Source organism: Numida meleagris, chromosome 19 (assembly GCF_002078875.1).
Source record: "Numida meleagris isolate 19003 breed g44 Domestic line chromosome 19, NumMel1.0, whole genome shotgun sequence".
In the NCBI taxonomy this organism is placed as follows: domain Eukaryota; kingdom Metazoa; phylum Chordata; class Aves; order Galliformes; family Numididae; genus Numida; species Numida meleagris.
Window position 1 is genome coordinate 2,317,365 of NC_034427.1, and position 25,126 is coordinate 2,342,490.

Genomic DNA, 25,126 nt, shown 5'->3' on the forward strand with positions numbered 1-25,126 from the left:
AGACGAGGGAGAAGAAAGCGATTTAATTTTCCCATCAACAGATTACACAGGTACACAAAATAAACTGTCAAATAAACGTGTTACCTTCATTCCTTCAGCCCCTCAGCGGAGGCAGAAGCAAAATGCTATTGCCTTGCCCACGCGTCGTTCTCGCATCCCCTCTGAGACCCTGACCATGGGAAAGGTATAGAGAAGACAGAAAGCTTATGAAATATTTTCCTTGCTAGAAGGAAATCTGGGTGCTGACAACTGCCCAGGTCTGCACAACACTCAGGAGAAGAACACAGGGAAACGGGGGGAGGAAGACGAGAAACTTCAGGAAAGCTACAGAGCAACTAAACCTTGACGTGTGCATGGGGTCTGGGGGACCAGGATAAGCAGACCTACCGACCCGATGACAGAGGAGAAATAACGGGCTGGGATTGCAGCAGAGAGCCCAGGAGCAGAGCAGGATGCCACAAGCAGGTCTTTGCTCCCTGCCCTTTGTGGGACGTTGAGGATGGGGAGCTGCAGGGTGAGGAGCAGCTCAGGGTTTCCCACCACCCCAGGTCACTGATCACTCCCAGTGGGTTTTTTGGAGGCCTCATCTCGGAACTGATTCATTGAAAGCATCAGCTCCGGCAACCAGCTCTTCCAGTCAGCACCGATCGCTGCTCGGCATTGGGCTTGGAGATTTTTCGAGCTTGGTAATTAACGCACACTTAAAAGAGAATTTTCTCCATCCTCAAGAGTCTCACGACTTACTGCATCTCTCGCTTGAATTCATGTATGACTTGCATTTCCAGACATTATGTAATGAGGTTTTTGTGGTCCATAGAGCTTTCTTACTGATTCTCTAGTTGATGCAGCCAACAGCGACGGCAGCACGCACAAGTATTTTTAGAAAAGTTTTCAGTATTTCACTCCATACACTACACAAACTATCATATCACACGCACAGAAACCCCCTCTACCTTCACTTGCAATGGTATGCTTGGGTTAAAATGATCCCAACGCAACTGGTGCACGTCCACTGCGCCCAGCAGGGCGATGGGCCGCCCAAGGGCCCTGTGGCCATTGGAGGTGACAAGAGTTGAGGAGGACCCATTTCGACCCAAACCTTCTGCAGCACTGCTCCCAGGGCAGGAGGAGCTCCGCTTCGGCCCGAGCTCACCAGAACACAGAAACTCGTTGGCTCCACTTTTAGCTGCTGTTTCTGAGAAAGCACCCACGGCTCGAGGAAAGTATATAAAGCACAACACTTAACTCAAGTCTACCTGATCACAAAAGAGGAAAACACGGATACGAAAATAGAGGGTGACAGTTGCAAGTCTCTATAGATAGCTTGGCCAATCCTCTCAACATACAACGATCACTCTGCTCTCACAGATTTCTACACGGACCCTTTCGAAACCAGCACCTGGCCCACACAAGTACCTGGGTTGAACTGATCATGTTAAAACTGCACTGAAATTTCTGCATAAAACTCAATGGATTTCAGTGTTCTAGTGACATTTCTACCCGAGAGACTGGCTAGACCTACACTGCGACACGCAGCTTGTGTGAGGTTGCTCATCTTTCTGCTAGCGGTAATTATACCCAGTTTCCATAAGTAATCAAAGTGTATGCTCCATTGAGGCCAACACACACAACCAAAGCTCCTGAAGTCCAGGGAAGGTGACCAGAAAAAAATCCCAAAGTCTGATCACAGCTTCCCCACTTAATGCTTCAGGCACAAAAAAAAAGTAGATTCAAGTCAACTGTGCAACCACAATGATCTGCAGATCTGATCAGTTACCACCGAGCACTACGAGCACCCCAACGCCGTTACAAACCAAATGCTCGGGCAAAGTCTGTGAACCACAAATCTGCAATGGGAGGATGCGCGGCAATTTTGGCCAACTTCAGACACACGGCCCTGTACCACAAAAAGCCAGCCCTGGCTGCGAAGGCTCTAACCAGCATGGATGATGTTGGGCAATAAGTTTGGTGCCCTTTAACTGACCAGCACTGAAAGCACGAGCTGTAACCAACAGCTTCACTGGCAGGTGATAAATCACGTGCCCTTTAACTTGCGTTGCAAATGTAGTTAATTAGGAATGCACGCGCGCTTTTTTTTCGTGTATTATTTCCTGCTCGATTTACATGTGCTGCTGTTATTTGAATACTTGCTGGGATTGAGGCTCTGGGGTGCAGAACTGCAGAGCACTAGAGGTCGTGGTGCTCTGCAGCCTGGAGGAGCTACCAGCAGCGCAAAGAGCAGCAGCAGCAACGGGTGACCAAAATGCTTCATGGAAACATGATGGGAGAATGGTTACCGTCGGGACCCTTTGCTAAAACTGTAAAACAGAAGTACAGATCACTTACTCGAGCATTTTTTCCACTGCAACTAGCTTTATAAAGCTGCTTTCCAATTGCTTCCACAGGCATTTTGCTAAGCCCCGGGCATGGCAGCCTCAGGGAGCAACAAAGCTCAACACCCTCCTGCAACCCTGACACCCATCACGTGGATGCCAGCCACCCCCATCCCCATCCCCATCCCCATCCCCTCCTTTACCACGTCCACACCTCAATTCATGTCCCTCCTCATCATACCTCATCGTACCCGCTCTCACTTCCAATTATTTTGTCGGTATTTTTTCAGTGGACGTTTTTGGGCTGCGGACAGCATTTTCAGCACTGGTACAAAAAGGCATTTGTTAAAATGTTCCCTAATGGCAGAAGACTCGTAACAGATTCTGAAACCTGGTTGTAATCATGGTAATTTCTTAGCACTCATCTGCCAGACAGAACGACCAGCAGGACCGGGGCCCTGTTATCCGCAGGAGCAGTATATGATACGCTCGTTTTTTCCCCTCTATAAACTTCAATTATTAATGATGGAAATTTTTCTCTGCCTATTCTTCTCTTGGTGGGAAAAGCAGCCATCGGTGACATTTGCCAATTTAAATCTAATCCTCCTCATCTACATGTCGACGGGGCTCTGTTTGACTCTACTCATTGATCCAGCCAGGAAAGGCAACTCTATAACTTAATCTGATGTCAAACCATGATGCGTCCTGTAGGAAATCGGCACTGTAGATCTCCGTGCTATAAATATGTCACCCGAATTAACTGGAAGCGCTAATAGGTCACTCAATGAGCTCCGTGGAGCAGGCAGGGCACCGCCAGGCTGCTGTCACGGTCCTTGTGATTGATGACACCAAAACTGAGCCAGAACAGAGGGCTGCCAGCCAGCCTGGGGACGAGGGACTCGTCGACATGCTTTGCTCGCCACGTGTGTTATTTAAAAAGAAAACAACCAACAGCAGCAACAGATCTTTCTGGCTCATATAAAACCAGAGAACAGCAGTAGGACCTCCCCCAGCTCTCCCAGCCTGCAGAGCTGTCCTGTCTGCACCCACGGCCTTCGGGCAGCAGCTGGAGCTGAAGGAGAAGCCCTGGAGTCTTGCCGCAGGCAGAAATTGCCCTTGGAGGATACCAGGTGCCTGCAAAGGGATGGCATCACGTCCCAAAAATGCAGCCCATGTTGCATCTTTCCCCTGAAGTCCTTTTCAACCCAGTGATGTGGCTTTTGATGGCTGGCTTCATTTTCCTGCCACAGTCCAACCTGCTCCAGCTGCCGGGAGAAGCGCTGACCATGGCTCGGAACCTTCCTCTCCTGCAGGAATCATAAACGTTGTGGGGACAAAAGCTGCCATGCTTCCAGCATGATGCTGTTTTCCTTTACCCATCAGTGGTCTCATACACAAATAAAGCCCAGGAGGAGCACCCCATTAAGGCCCAAGTGACTGTCGTTCCCATACTCTTGGATCAGCCTGCCATCTTCTCCTGCAGCCAGGCAACGCCTCTCGACTCATTCCACAGCTTTGTTCTCCGGATAGGAGGCCACTGAGACCAAATTGTCATCATTTTCAGCCATGACAGTGCCAAGCTTTACCCTTTATAGCTCCCACAGAAGCGTACCACCACGGATGCAAGATGCAAGGCTCCAAATAAAAACGAGCACCCATGTGCCCCTGGAGAAGTCAAGTCTCCAGCACACACCTCCAGTTATCCCCGGAGCCAACCAGATGCCTCAGAGTCACCAGGACTGGCAGACCCAAAGGCGGCCTGACCCTCCAGGCTCCTTCTCAGAGCTATTCTTACAGCTATAAATTATTTGTGCCGGCTGCCTACAACATGGCATTGAATGGAGTTAGCTCCTCCATTCAGCCAACTGCAATCAGAGCAGAGTCTCCAAGATCCTTGTCATCTCATGAGCTGTACCGCCTCGTTAAAAACCAGCAAACGAGTTCAAAACCATTTCAAGAAATATCAGAGGAACTAAATTCATTCAGGTTTCAAACCCGGTCAGAAATCACTGGATCCAGCAGCAAGCACAGACCTTTTCCTTTCTCCTTTTTAGAGGACCCAAAACCACAACTGCTCTTGGTTATGCACCACCCTTAACGCTGTGCCCGTGGGCAGTCCTCAGCGTGGCTGCAGGTGCTGCTTATCCCTGACCACGTGGAACATCGTGATGGGAACACTGCAGTGACAGCTGATATTAACAGACCCACCTCCAACAGAGGAGCCAGCAGCACCTTCAAACAGAAACTGGATTCTTTATTTACCTGAGCAGATGTTCACCACAATGTTTTCAGAACCCCGGAGCTGGGTATTTGTCAGCGCTAATGGGATTTCCAGGAGCCAGCTTGCTTTAAGAGCTTATTTTCTCATTCAAATTGTAACCGTCACCATTTTCTGGTTTGTGTTGCCTCTCTCACCCATGATTATCTTCCCGAGTGCTCACTTTTCTCTGGGTCACTGAGCAGGGATCTGTTCTAATTACTGTCAGCTTAGCTTTTGTGCAGCACCCCGTCACACCAGGATCCGGGCTGCATAAATAAGCAATGTGTTTGCTCTTTGTAGGCTTTGCTAACCAAGACAGAGCCCGGCTCATGTCACCCAGCTGACTGGCTCGTGCCACCAGCTCACCTGAAACAAAACCCAACGTGCCAGAGCCCTCAAGCTCGCCAGGTTCGTTCATCAGTTTGTTCCTCACTTCTTGGAAACAGATGCACTACCTCTGCTAAAACTCCCCAGTGTGGATGCTGATCTGCCAGCCTGGGGGGGTGAAGTCACACCAAAACTGATCCCAGGGCAGGAGTCCCTTGAGAGTCTTGCTAAATTAACAGCATCCCTGCAAACAGTCTCGTGCCTTATGGAAAGGCTTAAACCTACACTGAAATGCTGTCCTCCCAGCCCCACGCTGGTCCTGAGCCACGTGCCATACTGAGAGGTACAAAAGCTAATTGTCTTTTAACTCTCAGATCCTCTGACTGGGAATTCACAGCTCCTTCTGATCAGATCTGGACTTCTGCTCGCTGTGCTCTCCAGAGCAAGGCGGTGGTTACAGTGTGATAGACCTGCAGGACAGCGATCTCTGTGAGATAACTCCAAGTGTTTTGGGTGTGCGGGATGGAAGGATGCTCCCTGCAAAGACAGCAGCCCTCCCTCCCCTTTGCAGGGAGCATCTCTACAGCCTCAAGAACAGAAACTGCTGCAGAGCACGGCACAGGGCACATAGCAGGGCTAATACCTGAACACATCAGAGGGCTGCCAGGAATTCAGACGTGCCACTGTCCCAGGAAGAGGAGAAGGGCTGGCACAGGTAGCTCTGAAACAGACCCAGCTGCTGGCTCAGAGGAGGAGCAGTCTGCAAGCAAAGCAATCTGGGTTGACCAGAGACAGATCTCAGTGCAGCAGCATGCACCCCTGAGCAGAAGCCAGCAAGGGCTGCAGAAGTGGTGAGCTGCAGCAGGAACCTGAACAAATAAATTAAAAAAAAAAAAAAAAAAAAAGGCACCCCACAAGATTTTTATTAAAAGCAGCTCTTTCCTTCTCTCCTTTCCAGGAAGTGACTTTGCTGTCATCTCTCCCAGTGTAGTTCAGGACCGCTCTCAGGACGCAGAGCAGCATGTTGGCTCCGAGCTGCTTCTTGCAAGCATTCAAAGGAGCGAGCATTCGTTTATTCAGCTGCACAGCAGTCTCAAGAAGAGCAAAAAATAACCAAATCAAGCTGCTTGCAAGCACCCAACAGGTTGGGATTCAGGCACATAAAGCTACTTCTTAAACAATGCCTCCGGGCAAACACATTCAGCAAAATGCAGCAGCATCAGCACACAGTTTGTGAGCAGACAGAAGAATCAGTCACACAGGAGCCTCATTCACAATTACAGACTTGGCCCGCGCTCCTGGCACACGAGCTGCCTGCAACGCAGCGTGTCCTTCAGCTGACATCTGCATGCACAAGGACTTTCAGTTTTGTATTGAGTGAGAGCCATGGTTGCAAACCTGAAAGGATAAACTACTTCTAGACGGGCCCCAAAATTGAAGAGAATCTTATCTAAGGACTCTGTCTGTGTACTCTTATCAGAAGCATTCTCCTATTCATCTGATAACACGTAGATATGTTTCTTTGTAATGAGATGCCAATGACAACGGGAGCTGGGATCTCCTAAGAGCGAGAGCAAATGGAGTCAGCAGAAGGCGTCCACCCGGCCTCCAACAAGAGCACAGGATGGAGAAGGCTCTGTGCTGTCCTCACACCACAGACGTGGGCTCCGCCGCGCTGCCCCAGCAACACGAGATGGAGCGGAAGCTTGAGACCAGCAGCACTTCCAGCAGCCCGAGCATGGTTCAGTGCCAGCCATGAGTCATGAGTATCGCTGAGCACATCCTCACCAGAAGAAGGCCAAGGCAAAAACCACAAGTAAGTGTCAGAAGTGTTAAACCAAGAGATGTTTCTACTTCAGTCGTTGGCTGAATGCTGGAATCAAAGGTTTAGACAGGACTTACACGGTCTAAATCTGCGTCCCACAACTCTGGTAGCTTGGGGCTGCCACTTAAGGACTGTGCAAGGCTGTAGAAAATCAAGTCTTCCTGTAAGGCCAACCCCAGCCAGAATACCGCTGTCATGAATCAGCAAAAGCTGCTAAGTCGTTTCTCAACAAGATCTATGCTTGTAGTGGGGCAAAAGGTGAAGAGTATCACCTTGTTACCATAATTCAATAGGAGAATACTGAAGAAAATACTTAACTCCCATTTCCGACTGCAGATTTTGATCCTCCTCTTCCTCTGCTCTAGGCTTTACTCTCAAAGCCCACATACCAACTCAGCCAGGCAGTCACATCACCCAACTTTAATGTAATCCTGCACTGGAGGATTTGCTGTAGCTGGTCAAGCCAACTAATCCAATGCCCTTTTTTTGGCAATAATCGTGATGCTGTGGAGCTTCAAAAGAAACTCAAACCACGCCAACAGCAGAAGCCATAACATCCAGCTAACGGCCCACATTAAAAACATGTACTGCCTGCAATCACAATCAATCAGCTGAAACAACAGCGGGAAATGGGCTCTGCCGAGACCTGCTGCTTTGTGCTGCCCGTCCCCAGCCACAGGCAATCGTCAGCAGCAGCAGCAAGTGCAAATCTGCTTGTGTCACCTTGGCTCCCAGTGTTGCACTGATGTTGCTCAATACCTACGCAGCAGCTGGACCAGAAGCACCAAGGTTTATTCTTGTTTGGAAAAAAGAAATAACATCCAGCATGCTTTGCAGGAAGGAAAAGAGAAACATGGGGAGGGGAGGCCCTGGCTTCCCAGCTGGCCACCTGCAGCACCAAGGGGAGAATTGCTCTTACTTGCAGGTTATGGGCTCATGCTAAATAGTCTCTGTTGAATACAAAATCACCTTGTAAAACAAGAAACACAACAAGTCTGGAATGAAGACTGAAATGAACAAATCTGAAATGACATGTGGCTTCTTGCTCCAGTCCCTCAAGCCTCCCTTCACTGTTTCTTTACCACTTTTCTTACAATTTCACGACATCTGCAAGGACAAGAGTGGGAGCAGTGCTGTATTTTGGGGCATTCTGAAGATCCGTAGCATCAGTGAGGCAGCACAGTGACAGACAGGGCCACACTCTCTTGGCTGCGGGGACATCCAGGCCTCCAGCACACAGCTGTTACTCTACATAGCTGCTGCCCTGTGCCCAACACGTGTCCTGGGCATCTCACAGCTCACTGTGCCTTCTGCCCTGCTCTTCCATCCATGCCCAAGCAGGCCTGGCAGCATCCAGCAGAGGCAGAGTTACCCCAATGTGCACCAAACCACAGTCATGTTCAAATACTAGCAGTTCCCTGGGTTGTGCATCTTAGCCTCAATTCATTTTAAATCTAAATGTGGCCTTTTTTATACCTCTCATCTGAAAAATAACGAGAGAGAGAGAGAGACGGCCAGAGAATGAAGCCTTCCTTCCTCCTCCCCGTCAATATTTTATCACAGCAAACACCTGCCATGCAAACAGCCCTGGGAGAAACAGGAGGTTCGTGGAACTGCCTCGGCAGCAACACAGACACCACAGGAAACAAAACAACCTGCACGAGCAGAAGAGCCACGCTGCAGCACAGCCCACAGAGCACATGTTTGCATGCTTCGGAGGGAGACCAGGCAAATTGCTTTTCTTTTTGCTGATGAAGGGGGGTGCGACTGCTCTGTGCCCCCCGATTTCAATGATGAGTTCTGCAAAGGGGCTTGCAAGCAGTGAAAACCTTCCTCGGAAAGGCTCAGCTTTGGTGGTGCTGGAAGCATCACTCATGCTTTCCTCTGAAAGATCCAGAGCAAGAGCTCACCAATGCCCCCTGCCCAGGCTGGCAGTGCTCACAAACATTACTTAGGCCGGCATTTATGGAGCCTGAGCTGTGTGGGAAGCGTCTGATCCACACATCTTCAGCACTCCTGGAAAGCTGCCGTGATGACACCTCCGGGAAGGCACCATTTATTTGTTATGGAGCACGCTGGGATCAGAGAGACTGGAGGTTATTATTTCTGTCTGAGATGTGATTTCAGGCTGTGAGGACAATTTTAGCCTGAAATAACTCCGTCGGCCAAATTTTTGACTTGTGACAGAACTATCACACTCACTTGTTGTCTTATTAAAGACCCACACAACCCTATGGCTTATACACGCACCGGGGCTGTTGGTCCTGGGAACCAAAAGCATCAGCAAGGCCAGATCCGCTTCTTGCAGCATTGCTTTTGCCTGAGTGGTGTTTTTTAAGCTGTCATACACCACAGTGGGATGGCTCTGCTCCATGGCCACATCCCTGCCTGGCTCGTGGGGTTCCCCACAGGCACAGGGCATCACCACCCAATGCAAAGCATCAGATGGTGGGGGATGCTCCAATTCGAAGCCCACAGCTCTGACCAGAGAGGACTTCACATCTCACGGGTTGCATCCCATGGGGAAGGCTGCGCAGCTCCTTGCCTGGTGGTTCCAACCTGCACGTTTGGTTTCCCCATTGCAAACAACGACCCTGATCGTTTCCCCCCTGCCTGTCTCCATACCCAGTGCATGCCATGAAAAAGAGCACCCATTCCAAACAGGTACAGGAGAGCACGACAAACACCAGGCCCTGTTTTGTTGACGCGATGCCCACTCAGCAGGGCTGACGGCAGGCTGAAAGACCACGCGGTGCTTTGGGAAGAGACGTGCCCTTTTCTGGAAACTGCACTTTTACACCTCCCAGGACACCGCCCCATGTCACACCTGGAGCCATTTCTCTGGGACAGGAACGATGCCGGGGGCAGCGCTGGCTCACGTGGAAGGCTCTTCTTAGGTCCACAGTGGGGATGAGAAGAAGTCGCTCCTCAGGGATGCCTTTTATTTGATCGTTTCTACTAAAATACAACCAAATGTGAAATGGTGGTCAGCAATCGCACCAAGTCCACCGGCACCGTATGCATGATGCTTGTCCTGCTCGTCACGCCAGGCCCTTCACACGGAGAGAGAGGCTAAGCTGTACGCTGCAGGAAATATTGAGAAATCCATTCTTTTTGGTAGAGCGATCCTTTCTAAGCGCGAAAACCACAGGCCCATGATTGATGGAGCGGCTGCGTTTTCAAACAGCCAGCCCGTCAGACAATCCCAAAGGCCAGGAACAGCGCCCATACGTGAGCACGTACCACTGTCTGCAGAGACAAGGGTTAACAATCTTATCTGGGGTCACCAGAAGACATTCCAAGTAAAACCCACAGCACGCAGATTTCCTGCTTTCTAACCCCATGCCCTATTTATACCTCTCTTTCTTCACAATGCCAGTGACAGCTTTTTCCTCGCTCGCAGGCATGTTTCCTGCTTCTTGAGCTGTGACTTTCATTTGTAGCTCATTTCCATAACCTCAGAAACAGGGTTTGAATGGAAGTGTTAAATGTACTGATGAATTCTTCCCGAATCTTAAAACTATGGGCAGAAAGAATGGCGGCAATTTACCCTATACCAAACAACTGGAAATTATATCTTTCAAAATCCTTAACCCAAACGTGGCAAGCGTTATCTCTGGCTGATAAGGGAATGCCTCGTTGCCTGTGAGACAAATACCAGAGCCCATTTCCAAAACACCAGGTCGTGGTAGGATGGCAGACAGGCTCAGTGCGCACAGTGACCTTCACAGCCTTCAGTTTTCGTGGCGGGGACAGGCAGTGATGGCTCTTGTTGCTGACTGCTCCATCCCCACCATGCAGGATGGACGAAGCAGTGCTCTGCTTGCGCAGGGCAGCCTTGCAGCACGCCTCCTACCCCCCATTAAAAAGAGAGGGGGGAAAAGAGAAAGAGGGGAAAGACAGCCCCATCCATCCTTCTCCCTGCCGTGAGCCTGAACCCATTGCACTGCACAACTAGGGCACACCGGGGGGCTGAAAGTGAAGAAAGGATGAAGTGGAGCTTTGCTGAGATGTCTGCACTCGGCTGGAGCCGGCAAGAAGACACAAGCCCTTACCTGCGCTGGGACCCAACGTAGCTGCACTCAAGACCAGGGCAGCACCACGTCCCCACTTTCTTGGAAAGCTCTTGGAGTAAGTGTTCATCAAGCCACGCATCACCAAGCCCAAAGCAGCTCTATTTCAGAAATGAAGCTGAACTGCTCCATGCAAACCAGGGACAGGAGCAGGGGCAGCACTGGAGCACAAAGCACAGCTGCCCCAGGCCCTGCTCACACCCAGGGACACCAGCAGCTCCGTACCCTGTACAAAACACACATGCATCATCTGGATCCTACAGAATAACTCGATTCCTCTCCTGTTTTTGCTCACAGCCAACCCCATGGATTTTGCACCAAGCCAAAATTCAGCAGCAGAGCAGTGGCTGATTTCTGTGCTGCGCTCGGAGCAGCCTTTCACTTCCCCATCACCATTTTAAAACACGATCCCGCTGATTCCTTTTTCTATGCCTGGCATTGAAGGGCTCTGCAAAGCATTTGAATAGAGCCGCTCTGGGGGAAAAAAAAAAGAAAAAAAAAATAAAGGAAAATAATAATAATCTGCAAGGGAGAAAAAATTAAATTCAATCATCGCTTTACCCTCTGTGAACTGCGAAAAGTCTTGGGAACATGAAAAGGTGCTTTCTGAAGGATGCTAAGCATTCAGAAAGATTAGATGGCAACGTGCAATTAAACGCGTTCCGCAAACCTTTGTCAGAGGACCCGAACCTCGCTCCTGCCTGAACTCCAGACCCTCCCGCTGGGAGCTCGTTGGAGTGGTTTTACTTTAAGCCCGCACTTCGGAGATTCCAGACCTTTCGCTTTCATCATCCTCCAGCACACGCTAACGCCGGCGGAGTTAATAGTGACTGACTAATTTTAAACCCTATGATTACTGGAGCTGATTTATATAGTAGCTTCACTTCACAATGCTGTGAATCACGCACGCGGTAATTGCCAAGTTCAATTTTAGCTCTGTCATACTGAAGCATTAGTTTTTTATGCCTCAGCTGTTGCCTCCTCCATGCTATAGAGGTAAGTTGATAATGCAGTAGGTTTTGCTGTTAAATATCATAATATTATGATACCCCGTGTCAGATTCCTGCAAGCTTTGCGAGCTCTGCAGCGTCTATTAACTAAATACTTTATTAAAGGAATGGTTTGAAAAGGTTTCTATTCTAATTTAGCTCAGAGCACTGAATACTGGGGGAAAAAAAAAGAAGGAAAAAAAAAAAGCAGTGGTTTAATTCACCACCAGAAGTGATTTGGTGAAGAGCAGCATCTGTCATCATCAAAGCCAGGAGGTGGGAGACACAGAGGTGGAACCAGAACCTCTTACAGCAGCACTGGGACCAGAGGACCCCATCCCCAAAGGCATAACATGATTTTGTGTGCCCAACTCCATGTCGACCCCTCCTGACCAGGAATGGGGTCCTGACAGCCCCATAAGCACCACCAGGAGCTGTTCCAGCCCATGGGCAGGGAGCTTCACCATGCAGTGCCAGACACGAGCAATCATCTTCTAATAGTGCTTAAAATCACTCATCTCTCGGACTCCAGATTTAATTTTTTAAATAAATTCTGTTCATATCAAACCTAAAAGTTCACAAAAACTGGAACTGCCTTCTTTTCTGGCTCACAACAGAAGTCCCCAGCTCTCGGAGAGGGCTCCGTGCCATGCAGGATGCTCCAGGCACTGCCCCGGCATGGGTCTGGGCACCACCCCTGGGTGGAACTCCCCTTTGGGGAGGCAGAGAAATTGCCTCTGTCGGCCCTATGACTCCCAAACAAACATGGACAGATGTGCAGCTCCCAATGGAGTCACTGCAAACATGGGTCTTGACCCAGCTCTGCACTTTGTGCATGACTCAGCCATGCAGTGATTGCTCCAGCAGCCGCCTTTCCCATTTACCCTCCCATCACTGCCCCAAGGAGATGACTGTGGGAGTGAATGAAACTCTTCCACCATTTTTTCCTCCTGGTTTCCTGAAAGGAAAGGAGGTGATGTGCCAAAGAGAAGATCTCTGGCAGGCTGGGAGCTGCAGCTGGGCTCCGAGCTCTTGTGGAGGAGAAGGCAGGACACTGCACAGAGAGAAAGCAAGAGGAAGGCTTTCACCAGGCACGTGCTCACCAGGAGGAAGGAATAGGATTCATGAATTTTTCAGCTTGGTAAAACCAAGCTCTCCTGAAGGCAGTGCTGCTGAAAAGCAGTGGCCCGATGCAGGCTGCTCAGGGCTGCTCAGGCTCTGGGTAACGTGGCTGTGGGATGCTGATGGCAACCCCATCCCAGAGACCTGCTGGAGCAAACGATGAGCTCAGCCCACACTTCCTCACTTCTTTTTCCGTGGGGATCATCCTTTACCCAGCGTTTGCTCAGTGCCTGGCAGAACCCATCCCAGATCACATGTGTTGCAGTGATACCCCACCTCAATCCCTGCAGCCACCCGTGCTCAAGCAAAGCACGTCATCCACAAGCAGACCAGCAGAGCTCCTTCTGCTCCCGCAGGGCTGGGACTGGCCATGCACCGCCTGCAAAGCAGCTGGGAGGTGCTCATCCTGCAGGCACCTCCTTTCCACGGAGGCGAAGAGCCTCCCAACCACACACCCTCAGGCTTCACAGCATCCCCTACAAAGCTGTTTCACACTGGGACAAGAGAGGACTCCAAAGGGGCACTGCCTCATGCTGCAGGGGAAGCCCAGCCCTGCACGCCCCAGCCCTGCCCCAGCAGCACACAGAGACCCTCCCGTCCCCAGCCAGGAACCGATCCCTCCTCCAGGATATCCAGGTCATCCCCATCTGGTTTACAGTTCAGAGATAATGAGCTAACTGCCCTGATCCTTAAAATAAATGGCCAACACCTTTGCACAAGGAGAGATTGACTTCTCTTTCTAATGCTTGCAGTTGCTTTCGAAGTGTTACTCATTGCACTGAAAACAAAACCAGACTAAAAATGTCCTTGTTACCGTATGGGAAAGGAAAAGAAGCAAGCAGGTGGCCTTGGCTGCACGATCCTCTTACCGCAGCATTGTTACTAAACTGAACGTTTACACAGGTCTGACAAATTGTTTGCAATGAGCATGTAGACAGCAGTGCTACCAGATGTTGTTCTCCTAATATTTGCTATATTACATCATTGGATACTGCTGGAAAACCGACCTGTGCCAAATTTGCCGAGGCCCCGACTTGCTGTGCGTGCATCTGCAGCTCCAGCGAGCTGAGCTCTCTCTTGGACTCGGGTGCACAGGAGCCTCCTGAGCTCAGGGCTGTGCATGCACACAGGCTGCTGGTTTGGCAGCCACCCTGCACCACCAACAGCTATTTAGGTAATCATGGACACACGGGGCCTCAGCAGCAAGAGCTTCCCTCCCGCATCCCGCCACGCATTTTAGAAAAAGAGGACAAAAGAAACCCTAAATGCAAACAGAATTTGGTTCTTTTCCTCCTCGTGTTCGTTGAGTTGCATCTCCCAGTGGGTCCAACCAACCCTAGGCTCCCTTGTCCCAGAGCCAGAGTTGAATGGAAATGCTTCAGCCACTTTGCTGGGGTGAGATGCTGCTCCTCCTCACTGAGTTTTACACCAAAACACAGATTTCCAACCCAGTCCACAGAGACCTGCACGGCACATCCCCACGGCTGTGGGCTGCAGCATCAGCCCCAATGAGACTGACCGATGTAGCCCCATAGTGCTTAGAACGCTAATGGAGAGGTTGTGGCAACTGTGTTCTTCTTGCTTAAACGAAGCAAATGCAAAGGTAACCCTATTTTAAACAAACTACCATCACCACACACACACACACAAAAAGATACCGAATATCCTCCCCCACCATATGGTGAATTTAACTTCCCTTTCTGCTCTTCCCAGAGACACGCTCACTGGCAAACACCAGGCTGTGCAGCAGCACGATGAGGAAACTGCAGAACGCTGCCCTTAAGATCCTCTTGCTTAATGAAGTCAGGAAGGCTCTGGTTAATGTATATTCCATTTCAAGCTCTCTTTCTCCCTACTTTCTAGAAAAGCATAATTTCAGTGACATTATTTCTAAATTATTCCCAAGCACTATGTTCTTAAAGTATTCCCAGGTGACTGTGACTTACCATTGGGCTTCATTGTTCCTTCCCATCCCCACCAGCATCTATAACAGTCTGGAGGGGACTGCAATTGCTCCTATAGCCCCTGTAAACTCAGAGCAACTCCAAGGAAGCAAAGAGAATAGAGCAAGACTGGTCCTTGCATCCTCTGCACCCCCGCAATAGTTGCTCAGACCACCTTCACCTCCAGCCCCATGTTACAGAGCCTGGAACTCACATCCAGGATGAAGCTGCTGGCATGAACATCCCTTGATGACAAACACAAGTCACAGAGGGTGTCTGTCACTGCAATGGTCCCTTCCCATTGGTGTCCCCATGGGGCTCGATGCTCTCTGGAGCCAGGCTTGTGGTGTTGGGGCACCATCCAGGACCGCGCTCTGGAGATCCACCATCCCTGTGATCACGCTGTAGGACGCATACAGACATACAGAAGGTTCAACAGCTGCCAGGACTGCTAAGAACAACCTCCTGAACCCCCCAGTCCCACTGCATTGCCAGCAGAGAAGGAAAGCCAACCAGAAAACCACTAACCAGCCAGGACACCAACACGGCCCGGGCTGGATCTAGATGTTCAACCCCAGTGCATAGCTGTACTCACATTTCATTTCATCTCTAGTTTGAGAGATGGCATTTTGGGCTTCAACTTGAGTGGCCCATGAGCACACCACCCTGCACACACAACTCCATTGCTGCTGCACATCTCATGGTCATGCTATGGCGGGACGCAGGCATCAGCCCCCAGCCAGGAGCCAGCCCCAGCACCTTTCAATTTCGTGGCACTGCGGATTAACTGGATGCTGCAACAGGAATAAATGTACAGCTATCTTAAGCATTCATCAACCTTATAAAGGTTAATTCATTAGCCTTTCTGCTCTGGAGACAGGTTCTGCCTTCACTTACACCTCCGCAGAGTCACCGGCTCACAGGAGGTCTTGGAGATGTAACCTGGGCAAATCTTATCAATGAATTCAAATCTTGAGCTAAATCAGGAGGAGGAATGGATTTAGCCTAATCCCCTCCAAACATCCATCAGCATCACCTGCCATGTCCGCGGGATTTAATCTCCCTTTAATCTCTCACGAACAGTGGAGTTTGTGGGGAGGAGACTGGGCATGCAGCAACGGTAGTTCCATCTCTCTCTCCTTCGCTCCCTCCAATCTGGCTGCCAAATCACATTAAGAAGCACTTAGAAATTCATTAAGGTCTCTGCTAGCATCATTTTCCAGGTAAACAACCAAGGGAGCGTGCATGCTCCAATGGAGGTCCCACGCCATTTGGGACAGGAGGGGAGGTCCCATCCATGACTGCAGGGTCACCACCCACCATGAGGTGCTCAGGAGCTTCAGCCCCATTTGCAGCGAGCACGGGGATCATGCAGCCGTGGGTAGAAGAGAGGTGGAGATGCAAAGATCCTCGAGAAACCAGGCACATATAGTGCACGCCAACACTGCTGCCAACCCAACAGCATCAACAGAGACCCCAGCGCCAAGAACAAGCTTTGATGTGCAGGTACCACGCTCTGCAAACAGCTTACATCCCAGCCCTGTGCGACTTACAGCGTGCTTTCATGCCTCCCACTAGAACTATCAGCTGTGAGGGCGACGTTGGCTCTGATCACCGTGGATAATGAGGCTGGGGGCTGCTGGCTCCGGGGGCTGCGCCAAGCGACCCATGGCACGCTGTGCCCGACGGCAGCGCGGGCGCCAGTCCCATCGGCACGTGCAGGAGCCCCAGATCGGGGCGTTAGCGTGTGATTCTAGGTTTACATAACACCGCCAAACGATTTTTGGCAGAAACAATCGGTATTAGCAAGGGAAAGGAAGCATCAGGAACAGCCGGCAGAGCACTGAGACACCTCTCACAGCAGCCCCCAGGCTAAGGGAAAACATAACAACGCAACAGAAGCAACACTTGGGCAACAGAGAGGAAGAGGGGAATCCTCCATAGAGGGAATCTGCAGCGGAGATAAGGAGGGAATTAAGCTTTCCCTTTCTCACCTCCCTCCACCCCCTTGGACTGAGCTCTGCTTCATTACAGCACGCCGGTCAAGTCTGCACCACTTAACCACAGCAAAGGGAAAATGCGCTCCCGCAGGGCCCCAGGCTGTGAGGTCTGAGCAGCTCCTGCTGAGCTACGTCGGCCCTGGGGCTGCTAATTGCAGAGCTCAGCAGTGCTCGTGCAGGGATCCAGCATGCTCATCACGGTGGCCAAACAGCCCCGAGCAGCCACACAAGCGTCACGTTGGGGTTTTTAAGCCCGTTTTCAGGCTGTATGGTGCTGAATTAGAGAGTTAAAGAATTATAGAGTCCTTAGAGTTGGAAGGGTCCTTTAAGCCTCCCTTTGGATACGGACAGGCCGCTCTCAGGTCACCCTGCTGCCTTCTCTCCAGGCTGCACCACCGCAGCTCTCTCAGCCTGTCCTCACAGGAGAGATGTTCCAGCCCTTGGATCATTTTTGTGGCCCTCCTCTGGACATGCTCCAGGTCCATGTCTCTCCTGTGCTCAGGACTCCATGCCTGGACGCAACGCTCCAGGTGAGGTCTCACAGTGCAGAGCAGAGGGGCAGATCCCCTCCCTCGCCCCACTGGCCCTGCTGCTTTGGATGCAGCCCAGGATCCAGTTGGCTTTCTGGGCTGCGAGGGCACATTGCTGGCTCATGTCCAGCTTCCCATCCATGGGTACCCCCACTAGTACTGGTTGGCCTTGCGTTTGTCTCCAAACAAGCACAAGGCCCAAAGGAATCCGGGTCTCCCTGGAGGCTCCTGCAACTCCAGGGCTGCCAGTTTCAGGTGTCCCTGTCCATGCCACACTGCCCTGGCTTTTGAGACCTTCATTGCCAAGTAGAGGATCCCTTCCCAGCTGGCACCATCTCCACACTTGTGTCACGATGACGATGACAAGAGATCCAGATCCAGGAGCTTGTTCTTCCTTGCCTCCAAGTAAGATTTTGGCATTTTCAAAATGCTGCCCACGATTTCCAGATCCCGTTGAGCTTCATAACATCATAAGACATCTCCAGAAGACAAGAGGATGTTAAATCAACATTTCCCAGATAATTCACATAGAGCAGTGCTCTTCAGCAAACAGGAACTGGATCTATGGATTCATATGCATACTGGAGGACTGTTCTGCATAGGACTTAAGATGAAGCACAGTTCAAATGAGAAATGTTTCCATGATAACCTTGGATTTTCCAGTTCTGCAGCGATCTCATTTTGACATTGTGCAGAACCTTGAGTTCAGGAATGCAGCCCCTGTATCTGACCAACACCAAAACAGCAATGGGCTTTCCAAGCAGCTGCATGTGCCATTGCTAATTTCTTAAATACACTTCCAGAGCTGCTTCTAACCTACATTTTATGATTCTAAACAGATATCTGTTTCATTTGTGCTCTTGCATAAATTTGATACCCCACTTCCATACTACACGTGGTTATCCCTGTCCCCAGCAGAAGGTCACTGTGTGCCATCCACCTTACTTCAATGGCTGCAAGTTCATGAAGTTAAAACTGATACGTTTAGATAGATAGTTGGATAGATAGCGAGTTGGAAAAATAGTTGGATAGATAGTTGGATAGACAGATGGATAGACAGATAGATAGACAGACGAATAGATAGATAGATAGATAGATAGATCATACTTCTCCCCTTTCCAAAGCGCAACAGTAGAAAAAACTGTTTAAAATTGTTCAAGAAACCCTATACACCGGTCTCACTTAACTGAAACAGTTCAATACCCCACGTGTGCAGTTTGGCACGGCCATGGCTAACAGGCAGCCACCCACAATTCACCTGCCACCTTGATGCAGAAGTGCAGGCTGTCAATTAATTACAGAGCACATGCCCCCGGTCTCTGGTTCACTCCATGACCTGCAGCCTGCCGGGCAGACTTTTTATCTCCAGGGAAGACAAAAAAAGCCCTACCACTTAATAATAAAAACATGACTCTGGCTTTCTTGGCGTCTAATAAATGCTGTTCTCAGCCTTAACAGATTTATCAGGTTTAAAAGCACCGCGTCGCCAGCATCCGTCTGGGCTAGAGGAGCCCAGCCCAGCCCGTAACTCCAGCACAGGTCCCTCCATACCCCCAGGCTGAAGGCAGTGACCTCACTGTCTGGCTGCAGGCTCGGCCCTGCTGGAAGGTTTCCTCCTGCTTCCAGGGGCTGTTTGATCTTCAATCAACAATGCTTATCAGCGGCGCGGGCTGCCAGCCGTTCCCCAAAGTTCGGTATTTTTAACAGCACATTCTTCTTCTCCTTTGAATGCTATTCAGAGACAAGATATCGCATTGGGGAAAAGCTGTCTGCCTGGGCTTAATGCTGGCAAACAGAGCAGGATCCCACCAGGAGCAGCACACGTTTCCCCGTGCTGCAGCAGAGCCCAGATTCGCTGCTTCACGTTCCTCCCAGCAGCATTTCTGCTTTTCCCTCTTTGGACAACATGCACGTGCTTTCTGCACTCACCATTCAGCTCAGTTTTCTTGGTCTCCACATAGGTTGGCTTGTTTAGTCTGCCCCAGCTTGTTTCCATACAACATTTCTTCTGAAGTTTTCCAAAAGTTAATGCCTTTTCTACGCTGCCCAAGTTTTGTTCTGTGTCGCTGAGGGCTCTGCGTGCACTCTGCCCCATTTCTGACCCCAGGGATGAGAACCTCAATTCCTGAGAGCCCCTAAAGACGTCTTCAGTGGGACATGTCCCATGGCAGGCAGGGTGCTCACCCTATAAAAACACACTGCTCCAAGCACCAGTGAAAGATGAGAAACGCGGAACGCATCTTAACCAGTTTGGTTTTTGACAAAGTTTACCTTTGTTTAAGGATAACAACGGCACAAAAAATCCTTGAATTCAGCTGGGATGAGCTACCCCTGGGCAGCACCCATTCCCCTTCCCAGTGCCCTGAAACCAAGCATTGCCATCACCCGTCCCAACTCCCCGGCAGCACAATCCTGTGGCTCAGCACCTCCCCAAGGGAAGACTGGGGAATGAACTGTTGGGTACATCCATCAGTGGAACCCTTTGGGGATAGGAAAGCAGAATCCTAGAATTATAGAATCCTAGACTCATTAAGGTTGGAAAAGACCACTAAGACCATCTAGTTCAACCATCAACCCATCACCACCGTGCCCACTAACCCGTGCCCTTCAGATCCCATGGCTTGGGAGGAAAGGAGCCTTTGGGGAGCCTTGGGCTCTGTGTGCCCTGCTCCAGGGACCCAGGTGTCCAGCAGTGGATGCTCAGAGCTCAGGATGAGCTGAACCCTTTATGAGAACCCCTAACGCCTGGGGTACTCCAACATGACCCACTGAATCTGGAAACAGAGGCCAAGGGCAATTCCTGCAGAGGATGAATGGCAGAGCCACAGAGCAGCCCTTATCTCAGGCTCTGACTGCAGGCACACAGCACAGGCTCCACCTCGTAAACAAAAGGAGAGGCAGAGGAAGGGGATGGTGTGCTGGGAAGGGGAGAGCAGGGGCAGAGCTGCATGCAGACAGAAAGGGGATGGAGCTTGCAGGTGAATCCAGATGGGAATGGAAACTCTGAGTCATCGGGGGCGGTGGGAAGGAGCCTGCTGCTGGGAGCCAGGCAGTCCGATACAGAGCTGGGAACCGGGACCCACCCCACCGCCCCAGAAATGGGGAGAAATTCCACTATGAGAGCAAGGGGCCGGGTGTTAAACCAACAGGAAAATGCAGATGTGCAGATGGATAAAGCTCCCTTTTACACAGGCCGGCAGCGCAGCCCCCGGCTCACTAAAGCGCTTCCTCCAAAACGTTCCTGGGGACCACGTGCAGCCCCAGCGCACCCGGCTCCCAAACCACCCTTCCAGAGCACCAACCCCGGGCAGAGGGCCCTGCTTTAACACTTTGCTACCAGCAGCCCGGCCACAGAGCCGCGTGTCACGTCGGGAAGGGACGTAATGTATCTGCGGAGCTCACGCAGCCTGTGCACGAGATTATGGCGGAGGAGAGGGATTCCACGGCACAATGCAAAGATTCTGCCTGCAGGCAACACGGAGCCAATACCATTTCTCAAGAAAGAAATGGGATCCATCAGAACAAACCACCAAAGGAAACAATAGGAAGAAGTGGGGGGGATACGTGTGTGATTCAAATATTTAAACCTGGCCGTCTAAGTGCAAGCCAAGCGATTCTGCACAGCTTCCAATCTTTGGGTATATCAGCGCTTGTTTTGGCAGGTTTTGTCGTGAGGTTCCCCCTCTCTGCTGCAGCTCAGCCCCAGAATAGGCTTTAATTATAGGAAAATGTATGGAAAATCACGACGGTGGAACATCAGAGCTCCATGTTGGAGTCAGTGGTACCATGGCTGGGACCACACCAACGCTGTACCCCGAGTTTAGGAATGCAGAATTAAACAAAGAACAGACTGGGAACGTGGCACACAACAGCTTCTCTGGGTGTGAAATTGTCAAGGAAAACACATTAGCGGCACAATAACTTATTTTTAATGTAGAGCTGTTAGGAAAACACAATTATGTGCTTCATTTACACTGAGAGACATAAGCCAACTTCTGGTGAAAGCACTTAGAGCTCATTTTGTCAAAAAAAAAAAAGATGAACAAGGGGGATGAGCACAAAGGTAACGGCCCTTACTGGGGACCCAGCGCCCACATTTCCAGCCCAGCGAGAGCTGCTTGCCAATGAGAATCAAATGGGCCCCACATTAAAAGTCTGCCGGACTTTGTTCCCCATCCAAAACCCTCCATCTCCAAAGAAAGATTTATGTTACATCAAAACAGAGCTGGCTTAGAAAGTAAAAAAGGAAAAGAATATATTTTATCTTCCAGAATGGCAAAGCAGTTCCGGAACAGTGAGAAAGGGACTGTGTTTATCGCTGCAATTTACAATTTACAGTAAAAATCAAAACAAAACAGAATGTTCTGCAGCAGTGTACTCAATCCATCAACTCGGGCTCCTACCAGCAGCTTGGATCCCATTGCTGAAGGGTTCTTCAAAGAAGAAGAGAGCAGAGCGCAGATTAATATCCATCTCATGACCGCCGGGCTTTAATTTTCCATAACTGTTGATGGTGTATGGGCTAGGCAGTTTTTGTCCATTATTCAGCCAAAAAGGCCCAGGGTGTGTGTGGAGGTGCAGAGCTCCAGGGCGCTGCTGGAAGGACGTGGGACGGGACATGGCTGTGCTGTCAGCCCCTGCAGGAATGCTGCAGGGTTAAGGGCTCCCCCCATTCACATCCCTGTTAGCATCCCTGTCTGCTGCTGTGGAGTTCCCCAAGGACGCGGGCATCCTCAGTGCCACAGCAGCGCTCACCACAAGGATTTGGCATCCCCAGGCTGGGTCCTGTCCTCTTCCCCATCAACCATTGCCCCCACTGGAAATCCAGCATCGTGCTAACCGAGCCTAGCCAACAAAAGCACCAGAAGCCACTGAGGATGTACACGGAAATTTAGAAGAGAGGTGCTCATTCCTCCCCCTAGATTTGCTCTGAATTTGCAGAGGTTCACTCCCCGCCCATCCCAGCCCAGTGCTGCACGCACCGCGCTCAGGCAGGGATCTGCTGCACGCCTCGCAGAAGTGACTCTGTCCAGGATGAGAACAAAACCCCAGCTTGGTGAGCTTTGTGGGGACACACACAGTTCCAGCTCTCCTTTCAGAGATGGTGCCGTGTGGGCTGAACCTCCCCAGTCTCTCGCAGCCACTGCACGGACACAGTCTGACACCAAAATGGTGTTTCTCCCATGCAGTCCCACCAACAGAACGTGGCCAGGATCCAGCCCACAGCGCTGGCGTTCTGGCACGGGTAATGCTCGCTGCAGCGTGCTCCCCTATTGCCTCTGCACCCCAGGCTGAACTCAGCACCGAATGCAACCCTAAAGCTCATGCCATTGGTCCTGCCTGCAGCAGCCCTGACAAGTGTGGGCTTTGCTCCTCTCCCCACACACCACAACCTTGGGCAGGGCTGGGTGTTCCAAGTGGGTCACCCGTGATGGGGATCTGGGCCAACAGTGTGCCCAGAGCACCACAACTCCTCGCCAAACGTGGTCAGCACAGAGGCTCCTTCCCAACTCGCTCCCATCCAGGTGCTCGCCCTCGACTCCCACCATGGGTTTCCACTGGGGACAGACCCCAGCACATACTACAGGTGAGCACTCCTCCAAGGAAAAATACGGGTGGGGAAAGAAAGGGTGCAAACATAACCTCCTGGGGAGGCCTGTCCCCATTTCGTCGTCCCTTGAAACATCCCTCGTCCATTCAAAAATGGAAATTCTGCCTCATAAGAGGCACTTCCACGGCTGCAAAGAGAGACTGCTGCTCATGGCAGTGCGCGGATCAGATTGGGAACCTCACGGCAACAATATCACGTTCAGCTGGTGCACAAAGCACTTTGGGATGCTCAGGGCTGTGGTTCCAGGTGGCTGCTGATGGGCAGTGACACTGCACGTGCCGGCCTGGCATCCCCGACAGCAAAACAAACAGCGAAGCCCCTGGGAGCCAGAGCTGAGCCCAGACAAGAGAAGCACTTTGGGCAGAAGGTTAAAGTTCTCTGCACGGCTCCTCTCGCCTGCAGCATCGCCTGGGCTCTGCAGGGTGCTGCTGCGTGCTCCGGGGCTGGGAGCAGCACAGGGAGCAGAGCCCACAAGCACCCCTTGCCCAGCTCTTGGGATGCCTGAGAACTTCCAGGTTTTCCATTTCACCCCACTTTGCAGATTTTTCAAGCGGAAAAGCTTTGAGGAGGACAATGTCTTGGCTTGGAACAGGAATGGGACTTTTTGGAGTTTCGTACAGTGTCCTCCACGGCTCTGAGGGTGCACATGTGCTCAGGCAGTGCCCGCAGCAGTGGGCATGGGGTCCCAGCACACCACTGAGCACCTGCAGCCCAGAGGAGCTCTGCAGGGTGATGCCATGGCCCCGCGGTGCTGGGACTCCTGGACTTGTGTCGGGGTGAGGGGGCAAAGTTAGCTCACTTCACCTCTGGCTTCGTTCCAGCCGCCTCATCCCGCAGACAAACGTGCACCGCTGCACATACACAAATGACATGTGGTAACTCAGAAAAGAGGGGAGGGGGGGGTTGAAAAAAAAAGAAAAATAGAAAAGAAAAAGCACTCTGAAAAGAGTAAGTCGCTTCCTTTCTTCCCCCCCCTTCCCCCCCCACGCTGTCTTAAGATCCTCGGTAGCAGTGACAACAGCAGCATCTGGTGGCAGTGGTCAGTACCTTGGGTGCTCCTCTCGGGTGTCCCACGCACAGCTCTTGCAGCGCAGCTCCCGGCTCCATCCCCACGGCTCCCTCCGGCCCCGCAGTGCCACTCCGCGCACACCAGGGTGGCTCCCGCGGACGGATCGCGGCTAATCCGGGCCTAATCCCAGGGATCCGGGGCAGCGAGGAGCTCCAGCTCAGGGCTGCGTGCCCCGGCACTGGGGCGGGGGGTGCTGGGGGGTGGCACGGCCCCACACCGTGGGCCTGAAGGACCGGGGCACCGCCAAACCGCATTCACGCCTCCGAACTTCGTGGCGGACATGGAGCTCCCAAAGGCAGCGGGATGGGGGTGGGTGCAGCTCCCAGGGCCGCTCCCGGACCGTCGGTGTCAGCACTCGGTCGCCGATATCCCAGCTCCCATGGGGTCGGCTCTCGAGAGCATTTTAAGAGCATCATTCGTGTTTTGGGAACGGCGGCAGTGATAAGAGAACCGTTTGAAACCGGCAGTACGTGGATGCAGGAGAAATCTATTTGTTTCCTTTCAGGAGAATCGGGAGTCTCAAAATAAATGAGGGCTATTAGGTTTACTACAACTTAACAAATAGAGACAAATAACCCAAACGTCAGAGAACAGTAAAATACACGCACCAACACACAGAGCTGAATCCCCCGCCGCCGGGAGCCGCGCAGCTTTCCCTCTGCTGCTCCTAAAGAGTTCGGCCCCGAAGTGCCACAGCAGCGGGACGAGCCGGTGGCATCCCCTCAGCTGCGGCCCCGCTGCAGTTTTTTCCCTTTTTTCCAACTTTCCCAGCGCAAACCTCGGGCTTTGTCCCCCAGGTCCCCGCTCCCCGCAGGGGGCTGTGTCCCGCAGCTCTGCGCTCCAGCACCGCGCTCCCGGCGCAGCGCACGGACACGGTACGCGGAGAACTCTTTCTCCCCGCGCTCCGGCTGCCTCCGCCTTTCCCTCCGGCTCCTCTCGGCCGTTCCCTACGGCTCCCGCAGCGCTCTCAAATGTTCCCGCACCGCGAATCCCTCTCCCCGCTACGAACGCCGATGGCGGTCGGGAGCCGACTGGGATGCGCGC

At 51.5% G+C, this 25,126-nt stretch overlaps 1 protein-coding gene across 9 annotated transcripts in view; it reads right to left on the reverse strand.

Moving 5' to 3' along the window:
• Positions 1-25,126, reverse strand: part of TOX2 (TOX high mobility group box family member 2) — a 114,944-nt gene that overhangs the window by 88,144 nt on the left and 1,674 nt on the right. The window contains exon 1 of one of the 9 annotated variants that reach the window (XM_021416438.1): positions 24,061-25,054. The exons of 5 other annotated variants lie outside the window; for them this stretch is intronic. In XM_021416438.1, the coding sequence (XP_021272113.1) occupies positions 24,061-24,336 (276 nt within the window). In that variant the 5' untranslated portion in view covers positions 24,337-25,054. Of the gene's footprint in view, positions 1-24,060; positions 25,055-25,126 lie in introns of those variants that run through there. 3 more of the 9 variants (XM_021416439.1, XM_021416440.1, XM_021416441.1) reach the window with 3 other exon arrangements.